The 22,891-nt window shown below is 34.6% G+C and overlaps 1 protein-coding gene across 2 annotated transcripts in view; it reads left to right on the forward strand.

The window, feature by feature from the left end:
* klhdc8b (kelch domain containing 8B) overlaps nucleotides 1-22,891 on the forward strand; it is a 148,014-nt gene that overhangs the window by 99,018 nt on the left and 26,105 nt on the right. For both annotated transcript variants that reach the window (XM_051095962.1, XM_051095963.1), the window contains exon 5: nucleotides 3,797-4,021. In XM_051095962.1, the coding sequence (XP_050951919.1) occupies nucleotides 3,797-4,021 (225 nt within the window). The remainder of the gene's footprint in view (nucleotides 1-3,796; nucleotides 4,022-22,891) is intronic.

The following is a 22,891-nucleotide window of genomic DNA, read 5'->3' on the forward strand; positions in this document are numbered from 1 at the left end:
CCATTTCTTGTCCGACAAATAAACAGGAGAGTAGATTAACGTTGGTGGCCCTGAACTTGAAAAATGGTGTGTATTGACGTCTTTTCTAGGGGTGGGAGGAAAAATCGATTCTCCCAAAGCATCACGATTCTCTCTTCAACAATACTGAATTTACCCTGTAAAGCGGCTTTCACACCGAACACGGAAAGTACTGCGCTGGCCGCTGGGTTCAGTGCAACCCTTCAGAGCAAACAGTTCAACTATTTGGAACTTTATGCGTGGCTTGTGCACCAGTGGTGTGCTCCGCTGCGCATGCGCTTTGGTCGACACAGAAACAAGGCGTCCTCATGCGGCACAAGCAATTGAAATTAATGGATTTCATAGCGCAAAGCTTTACGCATTCGGTGTGAAAGCCGCTAGACACGTGCGCATTCCTTGACAGTGTGTGCTTCCACCCACAATGTTTTACTTTAGATATGCTTTCATTAATGCCGTTTGGAATGCAGTACTACTAGATGCATGGAACTCGCGCACTGACGAACTTTCATGTGCCCTTTGTGTTTGTTGTCCTGAAGATCGATTGCGGCTGCAGTTAAATGCACTTTAATTTTTGAATATTTTTATACAAATTGATGTTCACACAGTCAGGTATGTTTTCAGAGCAGGACAAAACATCTGATATATCGAAATAGATATGTGTATTAGTGTGAATACAATCTGTTAAAGCTGCCCCTGTCTATGATCTCATCAGTAATAATCAAACAGCAATAATGCTGAGGAAAAAAGAAAAATCCATAGCTATTGTCCGAAAACTTTCAGATACTTAAAGATCACTTATTTTAAATAAGTGATTGTTTTAAAAAGTAGCCTGTTTATATAATAAAAAAATAAAGTTTGCACAAAATAAATGTAAAATTTATATGAAAATGTAGCCATGTGCAGTAATTTTGAAAACTGAGAATGTGATGCATAGTGATATTGAGTTGATAATGAAAATTGTAATTGAATTGAATCATGAAATCGGTGAAGATTCACACCCCTACTTTTAAGATGGCAATACTGACATACAGAGATTCCAACTATAAACAAAAAGAAAAGAAACTGCAATTTTGGTTAAAATGTAAGGTTGTAAAGATGTATTTGCACAGCAGAAGAATTAATCTGGGAAAAATTTTTTGATCAAGAATCGTTTTGAAATTGGATCGTGACTCCCAGAATCAGAATCGGATCCGATCGTGAAGTGCCTGAAGATTCCAAAAAAAGAAACAAAATATCTTTTGATGTTCATGTTTTTGTATGCTGTAACTAGTAAAGAGGAAGAGATGACCGATTCACATGACGCTTGAATCAAGACCCTACAGAGAGCCCTTTAGAGAGCGCTGTTTTGCAGTGTTGCCATGTCCTCATATTTTCAAGCGCTTTTAGGCTTTTATTAGTGCTTTTTTTGTTGTTAGGTCTTAGCTTATAAAGGCACTTTATGGAGTTAATAAAGTGGTCTGTTGTGGATATGAGATGTGTTGTTTGGTGTGAGAGCGCCGTGGCTTGTCGGACATGGCAACACTAATGAATGGGGGCGGGTCTTTCCGAAGGGTCAATTAGACATGTGACCTTTGTGACATCACAACAAAAACATAAGAGAAAAAACTCTTCTCCCTGTTCATTTGTGTATTTTGCGTTTCTTAAAGGAGAAGTTCACTTCCAGAACAAAAACTTATAGATAATTTATTCACCCCCTTGTCATCCAAAATGTTCATGTCTTTCTTTATTCAGTCATAAAGAAATTATGTTTCTTGAGGAAAACATTTCAGGAATTATCTCTGTATAGTGGATTTCAATGGTGCTCCCAAGTTTGAACTTTCAAAATGCAGTTTAAATGCAGCTTCAAATGGCTCTAAACAGTCCCGGCCAAGGAGGAAGGGTCTGATCTAGCGAAACGATCGGTCATTTTCTAATCAAATTGACAATTTATGTATGTTTTAACCTCAAACGCTTGTCTTGTCTATTCTCTGCGATGTGCAGTCTGTGTAATCCAGGTCAATACAGTTAGGGTATGTCGAAAAACTACCATCTTGTTTTCCTCTCCAACTTCAAAATCATCCTACATCGCTGTTTTACCTTTTTTTGTAAAGGGCATTTGATCTTCTTTGCATGTTCACTTTGTAAACACTGGGACGGTACTTCTGCAGCGATGTAGGACGATTTTGAAGTTGGAGGAAAAAATGAGATGGGAGTTTTTCGACATACCCTCCTAACTGTATTGACCTGGATTAATTAGGAATTAAAAATTAGGATTTATACATCACATGAAAGCTGAATAAATAAGCTTTCCATTGACAACTATTTGAAAATCTGTAATCTGAAGGTGCAAAAAAATCTAAATATTTAAAACATCACCTTCAAAGCTGTCCAAATGAAGTTTATAGCAATGCATATTACTAATCAAAAATTAAGTGTTGATATATTTATGGTAGGAAATTTACAAAATATTTTCATGAAACATGATCTTTACTTAATATCCTAATGATTTTTGGCATAAAAGAAAAAATGATCGTTTTGACTCATACAATGTATTTTTGGCAATTGCTACAAATATAGCCGTGCTACTTAAGACTGGTTTTGTGGTCCAGGGTCACATATGATGAAACCTCTTTAGGTCCAAGCAGTTGAGAACCACTGGTTTTATACTGTACTCAGGGTAGATGACAATGTCAAATGAAATATTATTATTATCAAGTGGAAAGGACAATGCATCCTCCAAAAATGTCATTTTTATTGAAAATTTCCAGATTGTTGTGCACACTATGACCATATTTCCAGATTGTTTCATCAGCTGAATGATTTCTCCCCAGATATACAACAGTATGACATGAACTTCCATCCATCACAGCCTTATTTTCTTTCTCATCACATTAAATATCTTGTCTGCTGTGACTAATGGATATTACTGTAGCTACACACTCACAGAAGCTCAACCAACAGATTCAGTGTGTTATCAATGAGAAGCACTCACTGTATCATCATTCTGCAGTTATTCAATCTCAATAATAATAAGCTCCTCAGACATATTCCGCATACAAAAACAATAAAAACACCACATGCTCATATGTGACCTACTGTACATAAAATAAGAGAATATGAGATATAAACGAGATCATTTAAAGATTAAATTCATTCCATGACACTAGTTATTTCTAAAAACAATTGTTTTGTTTGCAATAACATGAATTAAACATGGCATTTTGAAGTAACAGTCAATAACTAATAATTTGACAGCTTTTCTACTACTGTTGATTAAACAGTGAACAGTAAACAGTGGACACTAAGACTGGATGGATAAATGCATCTGGCAAATGCATTATTGTAACAAAATAAAATGTTTAGTCGACAACAGTGTGCATCTCACTAAATGTGGTTTTCTGTTTCATCATTAGTTGTGTATGTGTTGCTGTTTCCGTAAGATAAATAATTTGTGTAATAGTCAGAAGCGTCAAGCACATTCAAACCTTCATCTCATTTGTAGGCATCTGCTAAATGAATAAATGTAAATGAGTTTGTACGTTCAAGCCTGTGTATGGCTGTAGGTGTGCTGGTAAAGGCAAGTTTGTATGTGTGTGTCAGAGACCCAATAATGGAATAGGCTGTCAGCTTGTCTGAGGAGACCAAAGCGTTGTCAGTGAGCCGTGACATGTGGTAATCGCACACACACTGACTCCCAGCAGGGATAGACGTGACACACTGACTGAGTCCTATCAGAAAGATACACACATGCATACTTCATCTTAATCCTCCAACCCTCTTCTTATTTCCCCTCCGACAGGTGGGCGACAGGGCAAGCTGCCAGTGACTGCATTCGAGGCCTTCGACCTTGAGATGAAGAGCTGGACACGGTACCCGTGCATCCCCAGTCGCAGAGCGTTCTCCTCATGCGCTGCCAGCGACAGGGCGTTTTTCAGCCTGGGGGGTCTTCAGCAGCCTGGACCCCACAACTTTTACTCCAGACCTCACTTCGTCTCCACTGTAGAGGAATTTGATTGTGAGCAGGGTGAGCACTTCATCTCTTTTGCTGAATCTGTATTGACAAAAGAAATGTGACCGTTAGTATGTAACTTAAGGACAATTTTTATTGTACAGTGTTGGTATAGTAAATATAACGAAGTGGTGCTATAAAAAGGATTCTTTAATTCTTTGAAAACAACAGCATTAATTTGAAACAGAAATCTTTATACAATATGACAAATGTCTTTACTGTCATATTTGATCAGTTTAAAGAGACTTGTGTGGCTTAATATAACGTAAATGATATCTCTTACTGAAATATGTAGTAGAAAACCCAATAAAAAATTACATTATATAAAAAATCCACATCATTTTATACATATTTTGGACTATCAGGGGCGACATTATTTCGATGACGTGAAATGTTTGCACTCTGTAAATTACTGGCACTACATGTTGCTATTTTTACCACAACACAACTAGGAAAATAGAATAGTGTTACCACATTGTGTGGCTTTTGGTTGTAATTTTTAGTCGAAGGGCAACATGAGAAGTGATGTAAGTCTTCACTTCTTTTCCAAGTGATAAGAAGAGGATAAAAGAGTGGGAAGATGCCTGTGAACAAATAAAACGTCCTAAAGACCTGCGTCTTTGTTCTCTACACTTTAGCCCTGATGCCTTTAAGGCTTTTAGTAGATCATAGCTACTGAAAGAGCTTACAAATGGCAGAGACAAGAAACGCTAAATGCCATCCTGGCAGGATGTAAACATGACGCTTGTCATGACGTCGCAGCCACTGAAGGAATTTCTCAGCGTGGATTTCACTCGATATCTGGGGGCGTTTAGACTCCTTGTGTGGAAAATCAATTGTAGGGCATTTGGTTTAAGCCTACGCTTATATCCTGTAAGCTATTTCAGTAGCTGTGGTAGGCATATAAGTATTTTATTTTCCAAGTTGTGTTGTGTTGGGGTAAAAATAGCAACAGGTAGTGCCAGTAGCTGACAGAGTGCAACTATTTGACGTCATCGAAATGATGGCACCCCCCCATAGTCCAAAATGGTGTGATCCATGATGTGGATTTCTGAAATAATGTAAATCAATCATTGGTTTTCTACTACATATTTCAATAAGAGACATAATTTACATTATATTAAGCCATACAAGTCTTAATACCCGGAGTTCCCTTTAATGTGCTTTTGCTAAATAAAAATTTGAATTTAATTTTTTTTTTAAAACTGATCCCACAATTTTGAACAGTAGTGTATATACTGTAGGACAGTTCATTAATGCAATGTTTTTAATGCCTCCTTACATGTGTAAGACCTTGAGCTTGAGAAAGGTGCTATAAAATCTAAAACATTTTGGTTAGGCCTGTAATTAAATAGGATTGTAGCTATTTTTCTTCTTTTACTGGGATAAATGAACCTCAGTGTTCACACAAAGGGCAAGCTTAAATAATGGACGATAGTTTTTGGTTAAATCGTTTTCATTAAGTCATTGCTGTGTACAAGTTAAAATGTAGAGTACTGTGGCCAAATGTAATTAACCATCAGCAATCGTTAATTATAAAAATAGGTGACAATATTTGATGAAAGCTGTGTAATTGGAAAAGATCACAGAAATGGTAATTCAATGCTTGAGTGGTTGGTGGTGATACTTTTAATGCATACAATTTGATTGATCAAAACTCTAATGTGAAGTAACTTGTGTAAAACCGGTGGTTTTATAATAAATATTCTTTTTTATCAAATTAATTTTTTATTTTTTATACTAGTTAATTAGTCATAGATTTAGGTTGGACGAGTGGAAACTTTTAAGAGACACACAGCAATGTCTTTAGGATTCAGTATATTTATTTTATTTCCATATCATTGAACATAAGCCAAACACAGGTCAGTTCACAGCAATGTGTTTCAATCTGTTATGAATTCATGAAACATGAAAGTAATACTTAAAGGAGTCTTGACAACATTGTGGTCTCTTTTACATGACTTCCTCTTGCTTTTGCTCTGATGCTGTGGTTGAAACATCTGACAGCTCAGCTTCAATCTCTTCAGCCTCACTGTGTGACAGGCGAGAAAAAGATTGATGTGTTGTTGTGTTCACTGTACATACAGCACTGTAGGGGTGGAAATATATTTGTTTCTCTTTCTATCTCTCTCACTACATAACGGGGGGAGGTCACTGGTATTCAATATGCTCTCTGGGCAGATTCCACCTATAAAGCCCTTGTGAAAACTGCTTAGTCAGTCCTCTGGCCTTATAAAATGCATATTTTTTAAATCCATTTCTCATGTTGGGGGAAGTCAACAGGGGCACGCTGAATATTTATTCACCTTCCTCTGAGCACAGGAAGTATAATTCAGTCATTGTGCACAGAATCCAGCAATATCAGCTTAACTTCACGCTGACTGGCCAATACCCATTTTAAGAGCGTTTATGACCCATTTAAAATGTCCTGGTTCCCTGAATAAAACAACAGCCTTCGGATGATATATAATTTAAGTCAATCTTTAAGGGAGTAATTTGCATAAAGGATATGATATAAATGTGAGGAAAAAACATCATATTCGTTCTTGCCATTGAACGCATTGATTCTGAATGCTGATTTAATATTCACATTGATCTAACAAAAGATGTCTGAGGCCACATTTAAAATATGGGGTACAAAATGTAAAAGCTAATGTGTTATGCTACTAATATAATTATTAGTTTTTAATATTATTTTTATTTTAGTATTATTTTATTACACTGATTTAAAGGAGAAGTCCACTTCCAGAACAAAAAATTACAAATAATGTACTCACCCCCTTGTCATCCAAGATGTTCATGTCTGTCTTTCTTCAGTCGTAAGAAAGAAAGACATGAAATTTTGAACTGGCTTCAAAGATCCCAAATGCGGTTGTAAACGACCCCAGTAAATAAGAAGGGTCTTATCTAGTGAAACAATTGTTTTTTTTTTCATTTAAAAAAAATGAAATTTAAATACTTTTTAACCCCAAACGCTCATCTTATCTAGCTCTGTAAATTTATCTGTAAATTTTTATCTCTCCTTTAATATTCACATTGATCTGACATGCAAAAGTCAGAGACCACATTAAAATGATGGACTTCAGAATCTGTTTTAGGTTTTTGAGCAGTGTCACTAAAAATATTGTGCTGATAACAAAAAAATATATATATTTATTGTCATTATAATTATTATTAATGTTAGCATTTTTATTCTATTTATTTTATTTTATTATTTTTATATTGTTATAAAACTCACACTGATTTAATATTACATGACTCTAGCATAAAATAAAATCAGAGACAACATTTAAAATATGGGCTTCAAAATACTATAACGGTTTTAGGATTTTGATTGATTTCGCTTCAGTTGCTGTGCTGCTAATCTAATTTGTAATATCACTTATTATTTTTTTCTTTTGGTATTTGTTTATATAATTTTTTATTACTATTTTATTTACTCATTCATTCATTTTGTTACTTACTTCATTTATTACTTTTACATTTTTTGTCTGGTAACACTTTACAATAAGGTTCCATTGGTTAATTTTTCTTAATGTATTAACTTGAACATGAATTAACATGAATAAACAATGAACAATACATTTATTTTAAAATGTATTTATTAATCTTTGTTAATGTTAGTTCACAGTGCATTAACTAATGTTAACAAACACAACTCGTGATTTTAATAATCCATTAGTAAATGCTAAAATTAACATTAACTAAGATTAATAAATACTGTAGACGTATTGTTCATTCTTACTTCATGTTAACTGAAGTGGTTAACTAATGAGCTTTATTGTAAGTGCTACCAATTTTCTTTCAAAACAATTTAATAGTAAAATAAATGGCAATAAATTAATGTTTTTGTTGCATTTGAAACATGCAAAATAGAGGTATTTTTACTAATGCTCTCAAAATGTATGTTCTTCTGTGTTGGTTTTCTCCAGCCTTGTTGGCATTTAATTAAACTGTAAGTCTCTTATGTTTGAGCCTTTTTCCTCATCCCAAGAGTACCACTCAAGGAGCTTTTAATTGCGCTAACAAAAATAAGGGTGTTCTCTCATCTTCATGTAAATAGCCAAACCCCCACGGGCCATCGGCCCTTATCACAAAGATATGTGTTATTGGCTTTTTCATCTTCTGTCACTTTCTCTTCTTATTCCCTTTGCGTTTGCCGGCATTTATATGTGTTTGTCAGACTCCTGGACAATCTCCAACGCGGAATAAAGTCTGATCGCTCCTCCTGATATAAAGGTCATTTTCACTGACCTCTTAAATTATATTCCTGCCTACCTATATATTAAACCTCTGCTACACGAATGTCTCTATCCATTACACTCAGGCAAAGGGACAAATAGAGAAGGATAGAAGGGAAAAAAATCAATAAGAAAATAAAAAGGTTTCTGGATGTTTAAACACCAAACCACCTTTTTAAATCCTACGTGCTTTTTAGTAAGTTCTAAGGGTTTTTACATTAAAAAAGCTGGAAGACCGTGAGCGAGGCAGGTTGTAACCTGCTCAGTTTTACCTTTTAATCAGATGAATTTGCATTTAAATGCCGCTGTTGTGTGCTCTGATACTATGAGCTGTAAGTGTGTGAAAGAAAGACTGTGTGTTGGCCTATAGACGTGCGTGTACGGTTAATGGAGGCTAGCGCGAGTCCTCCTTGTGTAAGTGGCAATCTCTAATTCCATTATCACTTTACCTATTACTGTAGAGGCCGCAGAGAAAAGCCGCCCAGTGTAATTACCAGCCTACGTTTACAGGCCATATCCTCAATTACACATTACTGCTTTCTAATCTGCCCATTCAAGACACGTCGGAATACATGTGTGTATTTGTATTTATGAGTTGTCCTGCATTACAATGCGAAAGACAAAGTCTTGTGCATTGTGATTTGCATTGTGTATTGGAGCATTGATATCAGTGTAATCTGTAAGCTTTATTTGTAAGGGGTAATGAGCAGTCAGCCAGTCATTAGCGCAAAATAATATGAGAAGAAAGAAGCTGTTACAAGAGGCGTTGAAGTAGCACAGCTAGGAAATCGGTTTGTTGGAACAAAGGTTAACTTTATAGTTTAATGGTCATTGTATTGGTATTTGATTGCGGGATGTTGCCACTGACCAATCAGAGTAAAGTATTCCAGAGAGCTGTGCAATAAGAACTGTTGGCAGAACCCACTGGGGCCGAATTCGTTAAATTAGTGTGTGGTATTACCTTGCAAAAGCCTGAGTTTTTAAATGAAGTGATTAAATAAATGTTTTTTTCTCTTTTTTATGCAAAGTACCTTATTCACAGAAATCTTGGTTCAGTTACTGTGAAACTATTAAAGAGTTAGCTCACTCAGAAATAAAAAATTCTGACTTAATTCAACAGTTTCTTCTCTTCAGTGTCAGTCAAAAGTTTTTGAACAGTAAGATTTTTAATGTTTTTTAAAGACGTCTCTTCTGCTCATCGAGCCTGCATTTATTGATCCAAAGTACAGCAAGCTTTTTACTATTTAAAATAACTGTTTTCTGTTTTAATATATTTTAAAATGTAACTTATTCCTGTTATTTCCAAGCTGAATTTTTAGCATCATTACTCCAGTCACATGATTCTTCAGAAATCATTCTTATGTTCTGATTTGCTGCTCAGAAAACATTTATTATTATTATTATTATTATTATTATTATTATGTTGAAAACAGCTGAGTAAATTTTTTTCAGGTTTCTTTGACGAATAGGAAGGTCTGAGGAACAGCATTTATCTGAAATAGACTTTTATAACAATATAAATGTCTTTATCATCACTTTTGGTCAATTTAAAGCATCCTTGTTATATAAAAGTATTAATTTCTATAATTTCTTTCCCCAAAAAAAAAACCTCTTAAATATTGATAATAATAATAATAATAATAATAATAGTAATAATAATAAATATAGCTGCAAGCAGCGATTACCAGGGTTCAAGCGCTTTAGGTATTTAAGCACATAAAGAAAAAGACATAATATTACATAGCCTGTAATCACCTAAATCAATTATTAAAAAATCATTTTTGTCAAATCTAGGTGATTTACAATAGGAAAATGATGTTTTTATAACATTATGACTGTTATAGCACCAACTGTGGTCCGATCTCCCTAACACTTTGCATGCTTGTATAGACTCACTTGTTGCATGTGCTTAGCGGGTTTCATGAAGTTTTGAGTTTTCGTTTAGGCTTTATAGGCTTTTGGGTATATTTGGACAGGCCCCTTTTCTAAACGACCCCGTCATAGCTTCCCAAAGGGTAAATTTCAACATGTTTTTGATAATTATTGACCTAGACAGTCCAGAGAATTTCACTGCAGTGTTTTTTTTTCTAGACTGATTGAAAAACCTAGGACTAGTTCACAAAAGTATGTTTTTCACATCTTCTCAATCATTTAAAAAATGGTTTGATTGACAGCAGTGGTTCTAGATGCAAAGTTGTTCGGAACGAGGAGGTCTATCATACGATACGAATATAGCGTGTATGTGCGGAAAAACGTGCAATGTACTGTACAATCGCCCTCAAAAAATGTGATACCGCCCCCCAGTGGCCGATTTCTTTCAAATTTCTCACAGACCTTTGGGTCGTGAGTCAAACAGGCCCACCAAGTTTCGTTCTGATCGGCCTCCGTCAACCTTGTCTAGTAGGTGCTCAAACTTCATCGGACAATGGTGGCCATGTTTTTTTGAGATCCGCAAGTCTCCCCATAGACACTTGTGGCACTTTGAACCAAGACTGGGCACAGCGATTTTCATGCTGATAGGACAAATGGAGATTGGATTGACCTGTCCCCTCTAATAGCGCCACAAAGTGGCCATGCTCTCAAGCTCTGCAATTATTTTTTTATTATTATTATTTTTCCTGTGACCTCAGATTGAGCTCTTACATAAGTGTGCAGAGTTTGGCAGAGATATCTTATTACGTTCAGGAGTTATAGTGATTTTACTAAAAGTAGCCCTGCCCACTTCGAATGTTTTGTTGTCCCTTTGTGAAAATGAGTCGAATGTTCAACTTTTTTGATAATTATTGATTATCAATAAAGTGCTTTCTGCACTGATTTGGTTCTGATTGGACGAAAAACCTAGGACTAGTTTGCAAAAGTAGGTTTTGCAAAAAATGCAAAAATCACGATCATGATCAAATCTGAGATTCCATTGACATAAGACACTTGAGTCTGCGACTGACAGTTTACGATTTATGAGCAATTTCATACTTTCGATCGCTGTATTGCCCCCAGTCAGGCCGACTGGGGTGAGTCTCGGTCACAATGTTGGCGGTGTGAGTACTACCATCCCTCCAAGTTTCAAGTCTCTACAACTTACGGTTTGGTCTGCAAGATCAGTTTTACATGGAAATCGCTCACCCGTGACCATTCTAACAATTACAGTAGGGTTTTAGCACTATGTGCTTGAACCCCTAATAAATGTGTCTTAAACAGCAAATCTGCATATTAGAACTATTTCTGAAGGATCATGTGACACTGAAGTCTAGAATAATGATTCTGAAAATTCAGCTTTGATCACAGGAATAAATTACATTTAAAAAATACTAAAATAGAAAGCAGTTATTTTAAATAGTAAAAATTTTTACTGTTCAAAAACTTTTGACTGGTAGTGTATTTCTGTACCAAAAATGATTTTTAATAGTTTTAGTTAACAATAACAACACCAGTTATTCTCTCTGCTCCAGAATGAGAAATAGCAGTTCAATATTTACCCTGTTGTCGTGATTCTGATCCTGGCCTTTTCACCTGAAAATTTTCCCTTTCCTTTTGCCTGTAGCAGATGTGTTCAGTTTGAGAGCTGGATAGCATATGATTTCTCTTGGTAGTCAATGGTGGAACTTCAGTGCAGGTCTGGGTCTGACAGGAATCTCTCCCTCAAGCATCCTCACAGCAGCACCACATAAAAGACCGAGCGGAGGCTTGTTAGAGAGGAATCATTAGTATGAGCATCCTCTCTCTGCTCTCTCTCTCTGTTCCTCAGCTCTCCTCTTCAGCACTGAGAACCTTCCTTTTATATTACTTTGTTATAATCGGTTATTTAGTATATTGTTTAGCATTGAATTATTTTGCTTTAAACCTTTCCTTTAAACGTCCCCGTGCTTCAGCTTCCTAATCGCTTTCCCTTATCGTATTCAACTCCTTTGTTCGTTCAAAAATAAAACATTTACATAATTAAATTCAGGAAGCTTTTCCATTCAATTAAATGACTGTAAGCCTTCTCAGCAAAAAATAAATAGTTTGAATGGATTTGGTCTAGTAGTCTTTTTGTCCAAATTAATTTAGTTATGCCTACTAAATGCAGTGAAAATGAGACTGAAAGGGATTTGAACTCAGGTCGCTGCACATACTGTATGCACCACCATACCACTGTCTGCGTTTCTCTGATGAATCATTCTGCTTTAACACATTTTTATATTTTTCTACAGTTTTTAGCTTTTGACCAAAAATTTGCTTTTGCAGTTTTTTTTTTTCTCCCCCAATGTGCGGTCAATAAGGTGGTTTAATACATTAATCAGATGGCTTTTTGTATTTCGTATCACATTTCTTGGCCAGAATTAACTTTGAAATCACATTGATTGCTTATATTAAAATGTTGCACAATTGTTGCTATAGCTTGTATTAATTTTAATGTATGCAGCCTATTTTGTAAGTATTTTTGTTTTTTTTCAACACTTTTCTCTCTCTGTCTTTACCTAACACAATTTTCCTCCCTTATCCATCTTTTCCTTTCATCCCACTTATTGACTTTGGTTTCAGAGTTCATCAGTTTAATCAGCAGACACCTGAGGAGCTGTGTCTCAGCATTATTTGCTGAAAACTTCTGCCTGTTTGGCTCATTTCTCCTCCATGTGGCTTACAAATCTCCTCAAGCCTTCTCAATCCCACAAGTGTCTTTGAGGGCAGTGCTCGAGCCCTACAGTTCAGCTCAGAGACCCATTTTAGCTTCATACCAGTAAATCAGACAAATTATACAGGATAGAATATTCTTCATCTATGTCTTGGATGGTTTATAGACTGAGTCTATGCTCACAGTGTACACAGGCATTTCCTGGCATTTCTTTTTCAAACATTCAAAAGCATTTTTTCAGTGAATTCCATCCGAATACAAGGCAGAATAATGCAATATGTATGCCAGCTATTGCATGTTTAATCTGTTGGGATTTGTCAGGCTGCATTATGAACTAACTTTACAAATGGCTTTTTAGTTTAATATCAAAGCGATTCTTATTCTGAAGTGCTGCTGAACTTTGAAGTTTCTCACTGTTTAGCCTCCAGGTTTTAATTAACAAACAAAATGATCTTTAAAGGCATAGTTCCTCCAAAAAAAACCTTTGTATTAAAACCTGTGTGACTTTCTGTCTTCAGAAATTTTGAAAAATGTACTTCTCACTCGTTTGCTTACAGTTGAGGTCAAAACTGTACATACCCCTTGAAGAATCTGCAAAATGTTAATTATTTTATTGCATGTTATTTTTAATTTAGTACTGACCTAAATAAGATATTTCACATAAAAGACATTTACATATAGTCCACAAGAGAAAATAATAGTTGAATTTATAAAAATGACCCTGTTCAGAAGTTTACATACTCTTGATTCTTAATACTGTGTTGTTACCTGAATGATCCACAGCTGTGTTTTTTTGTTTAGTGATAGTTGTTCATGAGTCCCTCGTTTTTCAGAATTTTTGTGTATTTAAACCTTTTCCAACAATGACTGTATGATTCTGAGATCCATCTTTTCACACTGAGGACAACTGAGAGACTCATATGCAACTATTACAGAAGGTTCAAACGCTCACTGATGCTCCAAAAGGAAAAACGATTCATTACAAGCCAGGTGAGTAAACTTTTTGAATTTGAAGATCAGGGTAAATGTAACTCATTTTGTCTTCTAGGAGACATATAAGTATCTACCTTGCATTCTGAAGAGCAGTACTTAATGGAAAAAAAAATTATATTTAGACCAAATTCAAAAAAAAAATTATACATCTTCATTCTGTTCAAAAGTTTACACCCCCGGCTCTTAATGCATTGTGTTTCCTTTGAAACGTCAGTGAGTGTTTGAACCTTCTGTAATAGTCCCTCAGTTGTCCTCAGTGTGAAATTATGGATCTCAAAATCATACAGTCATTGTTGGAAAGGGTTCAAATACACAAAAATGTTGAAAAATGAAAGAATTTGTGGGACCTGAAGGAGTTTTCTGAAGAACAGCAGGCGGTTTAACTGTTCAGCAAAAACAAGGGTCAAGGGAACACTAAACAAAAAAAATACAGCTGTGGATCATTCATGTAACAGCACAGTATGAAGAATCAATCATATGAAAATTTTTCCAAGGGGTCATTTTTATAAATTACTATTTACAACTATTATTTCTTGTGTGGACTACATGTAAACATATTTTATGGGAAATACTAAATAAAGTACTAAATAAAAATTCAGTACTAAATAAAAATAACATGCAGTTTGTATGACCAAAACATGTATGATAATTTAGCAGATTCTGCAAGATAAAAAGTGTAAACTTTAAATTTAACTTTAAATAAATAATTAGAGTTAACTTAAAATAATTTGTAACCTGGCTGCCTTAAAATTTTAAGTTCAGTCAACTCAAAAAAAGTTATTCAACTTAAAATGTTAAATTATAGTAAGTGACAGCTTAGATGTTTGAGTTGAATCAACTTCAGATTTTAAGGCAGCTGGGTTACTTACCCATCTGTTAAGTTTAGCAAACATAAATATCTAAGTTGTTACTTAGTATAATTTAACATTTCAAGTTGAATAAACTTATTTTAGTTGACTGAACTTGCCAGCAGGGTAACAAATTATTTTAAGCTGACTCAACAAATGTTTTTTTCTTTTTTACAGTGCAGCATATGCTGGTTAGGTAGGTTTTGATGCTGGTTAAAGCTGGTCCTTAGCTGGTTTATGCTGGTCCTTTGGTGGTTTATGCTAGTCCTTGACCAGCAACATGACCAGCTAAGAACCAAGAACCAACATCAAAACCTACCTACCAGCATATGCTGTTTTTTTCAACATGGAACTGTACAATGTAAGTGAATATGTGGCATGTCAAGCTCCAAAATAACAACAAAATTAATAACAAAACAAAAAATAAAAACATATTTGATGTGAAATGTCCACTGAGTGGCCCTAAAAGAGTGTTCATTTTTTTTTCTGAACATTGTTGCACGAACATGTGGTGCGTTTATGTGACACTGGTTTTGTACTTGTCACCACATTTCTGAATTGAAATGTTCATTGAGTGGCACTATAACTCCAATGCTCCGTGATGTTTTAAAACAACATATCATCTGGACTTACACAAGTGAATGTGACATTAAAACGCAGTTGCAAGCATGCCGTTTTAGCTTGCTTTTCAATCTCTAATCTTTCAGCTCTTTCATCGTGAGTCGTGTTTTTCATGGGATTCGTACCCAAGGATTCCACGTCCCATTTTCATGTCGGCTGAGTTACCAAGCAAGCTTGTTAAGTCTGGAAAGCAAAACATGGAGATGTAATCAGAACTGTGTAATCATCACAAGCGCTCGCTGTTTTACTGCCTCCAGTGTTCATTTCTGTTGGAAAGTACAGTGATGTACTTATTGATACATATTTCACATCTTGTGAAAAGGTTCCCACAGGTACATTTTTCTCCTGAGATCATCTATATAAGCTTTGTGCAAGGAAAATGACTGAAATTAAAGTTGCTACTCACTGAAAATCTTCAATAGAGTGCGTTTTCATGCACATTATCCATATTTGAATGGAGGGGAACATTTTCAGTGAGTAATGAATGTAATCTAGTTCAGTTCCTCACACAAAACTATTGAATGACTTGTAATGTAGTGCACAAGTCGTATGGACCACATTAAGGACTCTTCCATGGTGCTTTTTTTTTTTTTTTTTTACACTTGACAACTCAGATGCCTATTCACTTTCATTATATGGAAAAGATGGCCAGTACATTCTTCAAAAGATCTACGCTAATCAAATAAAGTCATTTGGGTTTAGAACGAAATGAAGGTTAGTAAATAAGGGCACAATTTTCGAGTGAACTATCCCATTAAATTTTTAGTGTTAAATTACCTTTAGAGACATATTGTAATACATTAGCATAAGAACATTTTAAACATTCATAACATGTCAAACCAGTTAAGCAAATGTCTGAGGATGAAAGTGAAGTGTGCACCAGAGGATCGTTGCCCGTAACACCTGATTATCCTCTGGCCGGCTTCTTTGTCCATCTGCCAGTATTTATGAGTTGAGATGACTCTCTGTCTGTAGCTCTTTATCTCTCTGTCTGTCAGGGCTAAGTGAGAGTGCACGCAAAGAGCTTTTGACATTTGAGAAGAATCATGGCATAATCAAACACCTTCCACTGCGCTCTTTGTGCTTGTTTGTCTCTCCTTCTCCCCCTGTCCCATTTCTTTTTTGATTGTGCTTTTGTATCACTTACTGTCTCATTGCCTCCTCCTGTGCTGTCACCTTTAATACCTTCATGTCATTTAAACTTTGTTTTCTTGGTCAGAGAGTCACCCTCAGCCTCATGCAAAAATGATGCAACCAATCACCATAGTTTGCAAGCATGCATATTAAAGGGATAGTTCACTCAAAAATGAAATTCTCCCCCTCAAGTCATTCCAAACCCGTAAGATCTCGGTTACCTTCAAAACACAAATTAAGATTTTTTTTAATTAAATCTGAGAGCTTTCTGAGTCTCCATATACAGCAATGTAACTGAAATGTTCCCAGGCCCAGAAACGTCGTAAGGACATCAGTAAAAAAAGTCCATGTGACTTCAATGGTTCAACCATATGAACCATATAATGCTACGAGAATACTTTTTATGACCTAAGAAAACAAAAATAATTACTTTGTTCAACAATTCTTCTCCTCGAAGTCTGTGCAGGGTTGGAAAGCTCTTGAATTTCATCAAAAATATCTTGATTTGTGTTCTGAAGATGAACGAAGATCTTACTTGTTTGGAACGACGTGAGGGTGAGTAATTAATGACAGAATTTTTATTTTTGGGTGAACTATCCCTTTAAGATATTGCTGTTATGGAGATTATTTGCACAAATGCAGCTCAATTGATGTATAAAACTGTCAGCTTGCATTAATTAGTGATTTTTATGTATATCAGTAGTATTGTTGCATGACATTTAGCTCTTGGGTACAGTTCTACATAATATGCATATGAATTTTTTGCAGTTGAGAATTTATGCTACATCAAAAGCATCCAATCACTCTGAAGTGAAGGTACTAGAGTGCTTTTGTGAATACATTCACCCAGTGCTGTCACAGAAATAGATTATTTTTTAAATGATGGTGTAAACTATTATTTCAGTTGCAATCTATGTCAAGAGAGTTGAACAAAAATGAATGCTGATGCACGGTGACTGGCAGAATTCACCCTCCCAATGCAGCATATGCCATAAATCATACTGCCAGCGAAGAACATTGAGAATGAGTAATTGAATTACAGGGCTAAATGTGTCCCGTGAGCAAACGGCTCAAGTTAAGATTGCTAATATTACTCTGTCATATCACTGGACACTGTAGTTGCATCCTTTACAGTATGAATATGATCTTGTAAAGCCCTGTGGCCACTTTGATTCTTGTTGCAAGTTATGGTGAAATCATCTACTTGTGCCACATGAAAGCCTTTTTTGTATACACTACAAGTCAAAAGTTTTTCAAAGATTTTAAAAATGTTTTTTGAAGAATTCTCCTCTGCTCACCAAGCCTGCATTTATTTGATCTAAAATACAGAAAAATCAGTAATATTGTGAAATATTTGTACTGTTTAAAGAAACTGCTTTCTATTTGAATATATTTCAAAATGTAATTTATTCCGTGTGATCAAAGCTAAATTTTCAGCATCATTAATCCAGTCTTCAGTGTCACATGATCCTTCAGAAATCATTTTAATATGCTGATTTCCTGATCAAAAACATTTTTTATTATTATTATCAATATTTAAAACAGTTGAGTATATTTTTTTCAGGATTCTTTGATGAATAGAAAGATCCAAAGATTTGGCGTTTATCTGAAATAAAAAGCTTCTGTAATATTATACACTATAACATTCAAAAGCATGGAGACATTTTTTTTTCTTTCTTTTTTTGGGAGGGGGGGGGGTTATAGAAATTAATACTTTATTTATTTAGCAAGGAGGCTTTTAAATTGCTCAAAAGTGATGAGAGAGACATTTATAATGCTACAGAAGATTTCTATTTCAGATAAATTCTGTTCTTCTGAACTTTCTATTCATCAAAAAACCTGAAAAAAATTCTATTCAGCTGTTTTCAACAATAATAATAAATGAATGATTAGAATGATTTCTGAAGGATCATGTGATGCTAAAAATTAAATAATAAATAAATTAAGTTTTAAAATATATTCAAATAGAAAGAAGTTATTTTAAATAGTAAAAATATGTCAAAATTTTACTGTTTTTGCTGTAGTTCGGTTCAAATAAATGCAGGCTTGGTGAGCAGAAGAGACATCTTTAAAAAAAAAAAACATTAAAAATCCTACTGTTCAAAAACTTTTGACTGGTGTATTTTAGGTGCTTTCTGAATGGTCACCATAACAGTTATACATTTTCACGTTGCATCAGACTAGATACTTTTTTATTGATTCCATGATTATCCTATTTAAAGCAATGTGATAAATTAGATTAAAAGTAATCTAAAAGTAATCTGAAAGTAGTCTAAATACATGTGATGTGATATATGTTTTTTCAAATTGAGATTTATACATCATCTGAAAGCTGAAAAAAATGATGTATGGTTTGTTAGCACAATATTTGGCCGAGATACAAATATTTGAAAATCTGGAATCTGAGGGTATAAAAAAGTCAAAATATTGAGAAAATCGCCTTTGAAGTTGTCCAAATGAAGCTCTTAGCATTACATATTACTAATCAAAAATTACATTTTGATATATTTACGGTAGGAAAATTACAACATATCTTCATGGAACATGATCTTTACTTATGATATTGGCATAAATTTTAAAAATTATGTTACTAACTACAATTTTTGTCTTGTAATGTGGATTCAGAAACAGACATACAGACATACAAGTATACAGTTACGTGCTTGAATGCAATTCAGAATTTGAATTTTCTGAATTTACTGAATTTTTCTACAATATAACCCCATTAATGAAAGTTGCATTTCTTTGATATGGTTGGTTTAGCTTTACACGTTGAAATCTTCAGTGCATGTTGTTCGAGACATAAAAGCACACATCCTCTCACATTCATTCTGAACACAGACTCATTACCTCAGCCGCTGTGTGCTGTACCGTACAGGCAGAGTGTGTTCACTCATTAGGCGTGACGGCTGCTATTGTCAGTTTGTGTTCTCAGGGCTTTTGTACATGAATGAGTGTGGTGTTAGCAACAATTGCTGGATCCCTCATCCTTATTCACACTAACAGCATGCAGAAATGGTTGGTGTGCACCACCAGTGCGGGATTTAATACAAGCTTCCTCCCTAAAGGTTTTCAAGGTGTCACAAAAGCTGTGTTTTTCGTCCTTGTCGCTGATGTCCTGCAGTCACATCTTTCACTCCTCCTCTCTGGCTTTATTTCTCATTCTCAGACTGACCTTACACATTCCGCTTCTGTCATTTCTCCTTATTTTCAGCTTTCCTCTCCTGCCTCACAAGGGCCATCTGGACCAGCAGCTCTGATAACACAAACTCCCCAGCATTGCACTGACTGATGTAGTGCACAGCTCTCGTGGATTAGCCCATCAATCTGCACTAATCAATTCCACAGTGCATCTCTACCCCTGAGGGTATGCAGGGGAGTATCAGAGATTTATCTGGGCGTGGATATGAGATTTACAGTGGAGATCAAATTGCCACTTTCATTTCATTGTGCTTGATCTGATATGTTTGTATGATATTGTATTTAGATAAACTGTAAAAAAAGTACAAAGAGCAGTACAAATAACTGTAAAAGTACACAGCACAATATTACACTGTAAAAAACAAAAAAAAACTATTTGTTGAGTCAGCTTAAAATAATTTGTTACCCTGCTGCCTTAAAATTTTAAGTTCAGTCAACTAAAATAAGTTTAGTCAACTTGAAATGTTAAGTTGTACTAAGTGACAACTTAAATATTTGTGTTTGTTAAACTTAAAAGTAAGCTAAGTAACCCAGCTGCCTTAAAATTTTAAGTTGAATCAACTCAAGTATCTAAGTTGTCACTTAGTACAACTTAACATTTCAAGTTGAATAAACATTTTTTTGAATTGACTGAACTTAAAATTTTAAGGCAGCCAGGTTACAAATTATTTTTAGTTGACTCAACAAATTGTTTTTTACAGTGTAGGGGTATGTTCATTGATTCAAAAAGGTTTGAATAATGACATAAAGCAAATAACAAATTCAACCATATATTTTTGGATATTGTTTAAATTAGGGCTGTGAAACAATTAATCGTGATTAATCGCATACAAAATAAAAGTTTGAATTTGCATAATGTATGTGTGTGTACTGTGTGTAATTATTATTAGGCATATATAAATCATGTATATATTTAAGAAATATTTACAAGTGTATGTATTCATTATAATTTTATAGAATTTATATTATATATAAATACAAATATTTTGTACATAAATGACATATTTATCTTATATATACACTACCGTTCAAAAGTTTGGGGTCAGTACATTTTTATTGTTTCTTTTTTTTTTTTTTTTTTTAAGAAATTAATACTTTTATTCACCAAGGATGTATTAAGTTAATAATTAAAAGTTTATTAAAAGTTAATAATAAATAATTTACATTGTTATAAAATATTTATATTTTGAATAAACACTGTACTTTTTAAACTTGTGATTCATGAAAGAATCCTGAAAAAAAAAATCACAGGTTCCAAAAAATATTTGGCAGCACAACTGTTGATATTATCCAACATTGATCATTCTAATAATAAATCCGCATATTAGAATGATTTCTGAAGGATCATGTGACACTTAAGACTGGAGTAACAGCTGATAAAAATTCAGCTTTTCATCACAGGAATAAATTCTTTTTTAAAGTATGTTAAAATAAAAAACATTATTTTATATTGTAAAAACATTTTGCAATATTACTGTTTTTTTTTCTATATTTTTAATCAAATAAATGCAGCCTTGATGAGCATAAGAGACTTCTTTAAAGACTATTACAAGTCTTACTGACCCCAAACTTTTAAACGGTAGTGTATATGTATATATATATTAATTTGTCTGTATTTATAAATACATAATAATTACACACAGTACACACAGATTTATTAGGCAAACTTTTACTTTGTATCGCTATTAATTGTTTGACAGCCCTAGTTTAAATACTTCATATTATTGTCCCTCCCGCCCCTCAGACTCTTCGCTCACGCGGGTTGCCAGATGCAACAGGAAACAAGCGCAACTTGAGTTGTTGAGGTGTTTTATCCATATTTAATGTGTCTGCAATACGCTGTGTTTTCTGCCAACTGGCAGTGGACAGAATCACATAGACCAAAACAAAAACAGACATTCCGAAACGCACATTTCAAAGCAGAATTGCCTGAACTTAGCGTGTTTCCTAAATATCTGCAAACATATTATGATACTTTTGTGCTTTAGTACAGTCAGAAAAATTACATACAGCATCTTTAACTCTATTTGCATTTGATAAGTTTTTGATATTTCCCCATTCAAGACGATAGGAGTTGGTATGGCTCTGCTAAATGAACTGACTTGCTTGAAAGGGACTTTGGTCTTGATCAAAGAAAATATGTAGAAAGATACAGAGAGAGAAACATCTGTAGATTGAAAAAAATCACAAAAAAATGTTCCATAGATCAGAAGAGGGGTGTGCGATTATGTGCGCATGTGTGAGCGTAATAGAAAGTGAAGAGATGATTGATTTGTAGGCTTTAAATAAACACAGGGTCTCATCTCCAGCTGGGTCGTTGTTCTGAGCCTGCAGAACTGTCAATCATGCAACACCTCCTGCTCTTTAGCTACAGAGAGAAGCGCAGCTGTGTGCATGTCTGGTTCAATAGCAAGCGACAGGTCGACAGACAGACAGACGCACAGACAGGCGGGCAAGCCGACAGGTTTTCTAAAGCAGCAGTTCAAAGGAAATGTGCAGTGCTTTTGTAGACTTTGCTGTGATGTGACTCCTCCTTTCTTATTTTCTGCTCTCTAAATGAAGAGTAATTGATGGTAAGGTAAGAATAGAGTAATATATCTAGAGAAGTGTTATCCAATTAGTGAACTGCAGTGCAGATTGAGTTCAAGTGAATGTAAAGATATCTTAAAGGGATAATTTACCCAAAAATGAAAAATTACCCTATGATTTACTTATCCTCAAGCCATCCTAGGTGTTTATGACTTTCTTCTTTCAGACATATACATTTAGAGTTATATTAATAAATGTCCTGACTCTTCCTTGCTATATAATGGCAGTGAATGGCCTTTGAGATTTGAAGTCCAGTAATGTGCATCCATCATCATAAAAAGTGCTCCACATGGAGCAAATTGATGGGTTTGTGTAAGAAAAATATCCGTATTTAAAACTTTAGAAACCATAATCTCTAGCCTCCGCTAACTGTTGTATACACATTCACAAAGAGTGGCGTTCCAGTATACACTGTAAAACAAATCTATAAAATGTACGCTAAAAAAAGGCAGAATTTTACAATAAAAAATATGGCAGCAACGTTTTACAGTTTACATTTTTCACTTAAATGTACACTTAAATACCGTCATTTCATTAATTAATATAATGTTAATCCACCCCAACAAGAAATTTTTTTCATTAATCACTTACCCCTATGACGTTCCAAATGCGTAAAAGCTTTGTTTGTCTTCTGAACACAAATAATTGT

The sequence above is a fragment of the Labeo rohita genome, chromosome 23, assembly GCF_022985175.1.
Source record: "Labeo rohita strain BAU-BD-2019 chromosome 23, IGBB_LRoh.1.0, whole genome shotgun sequence".
Taxonomy (NCBI): Eukaryota; Metazoa; Chordata; class Actinopteri; order Cypriniformes; family Cyprinidae; genus Labeo; species Labeo rohita.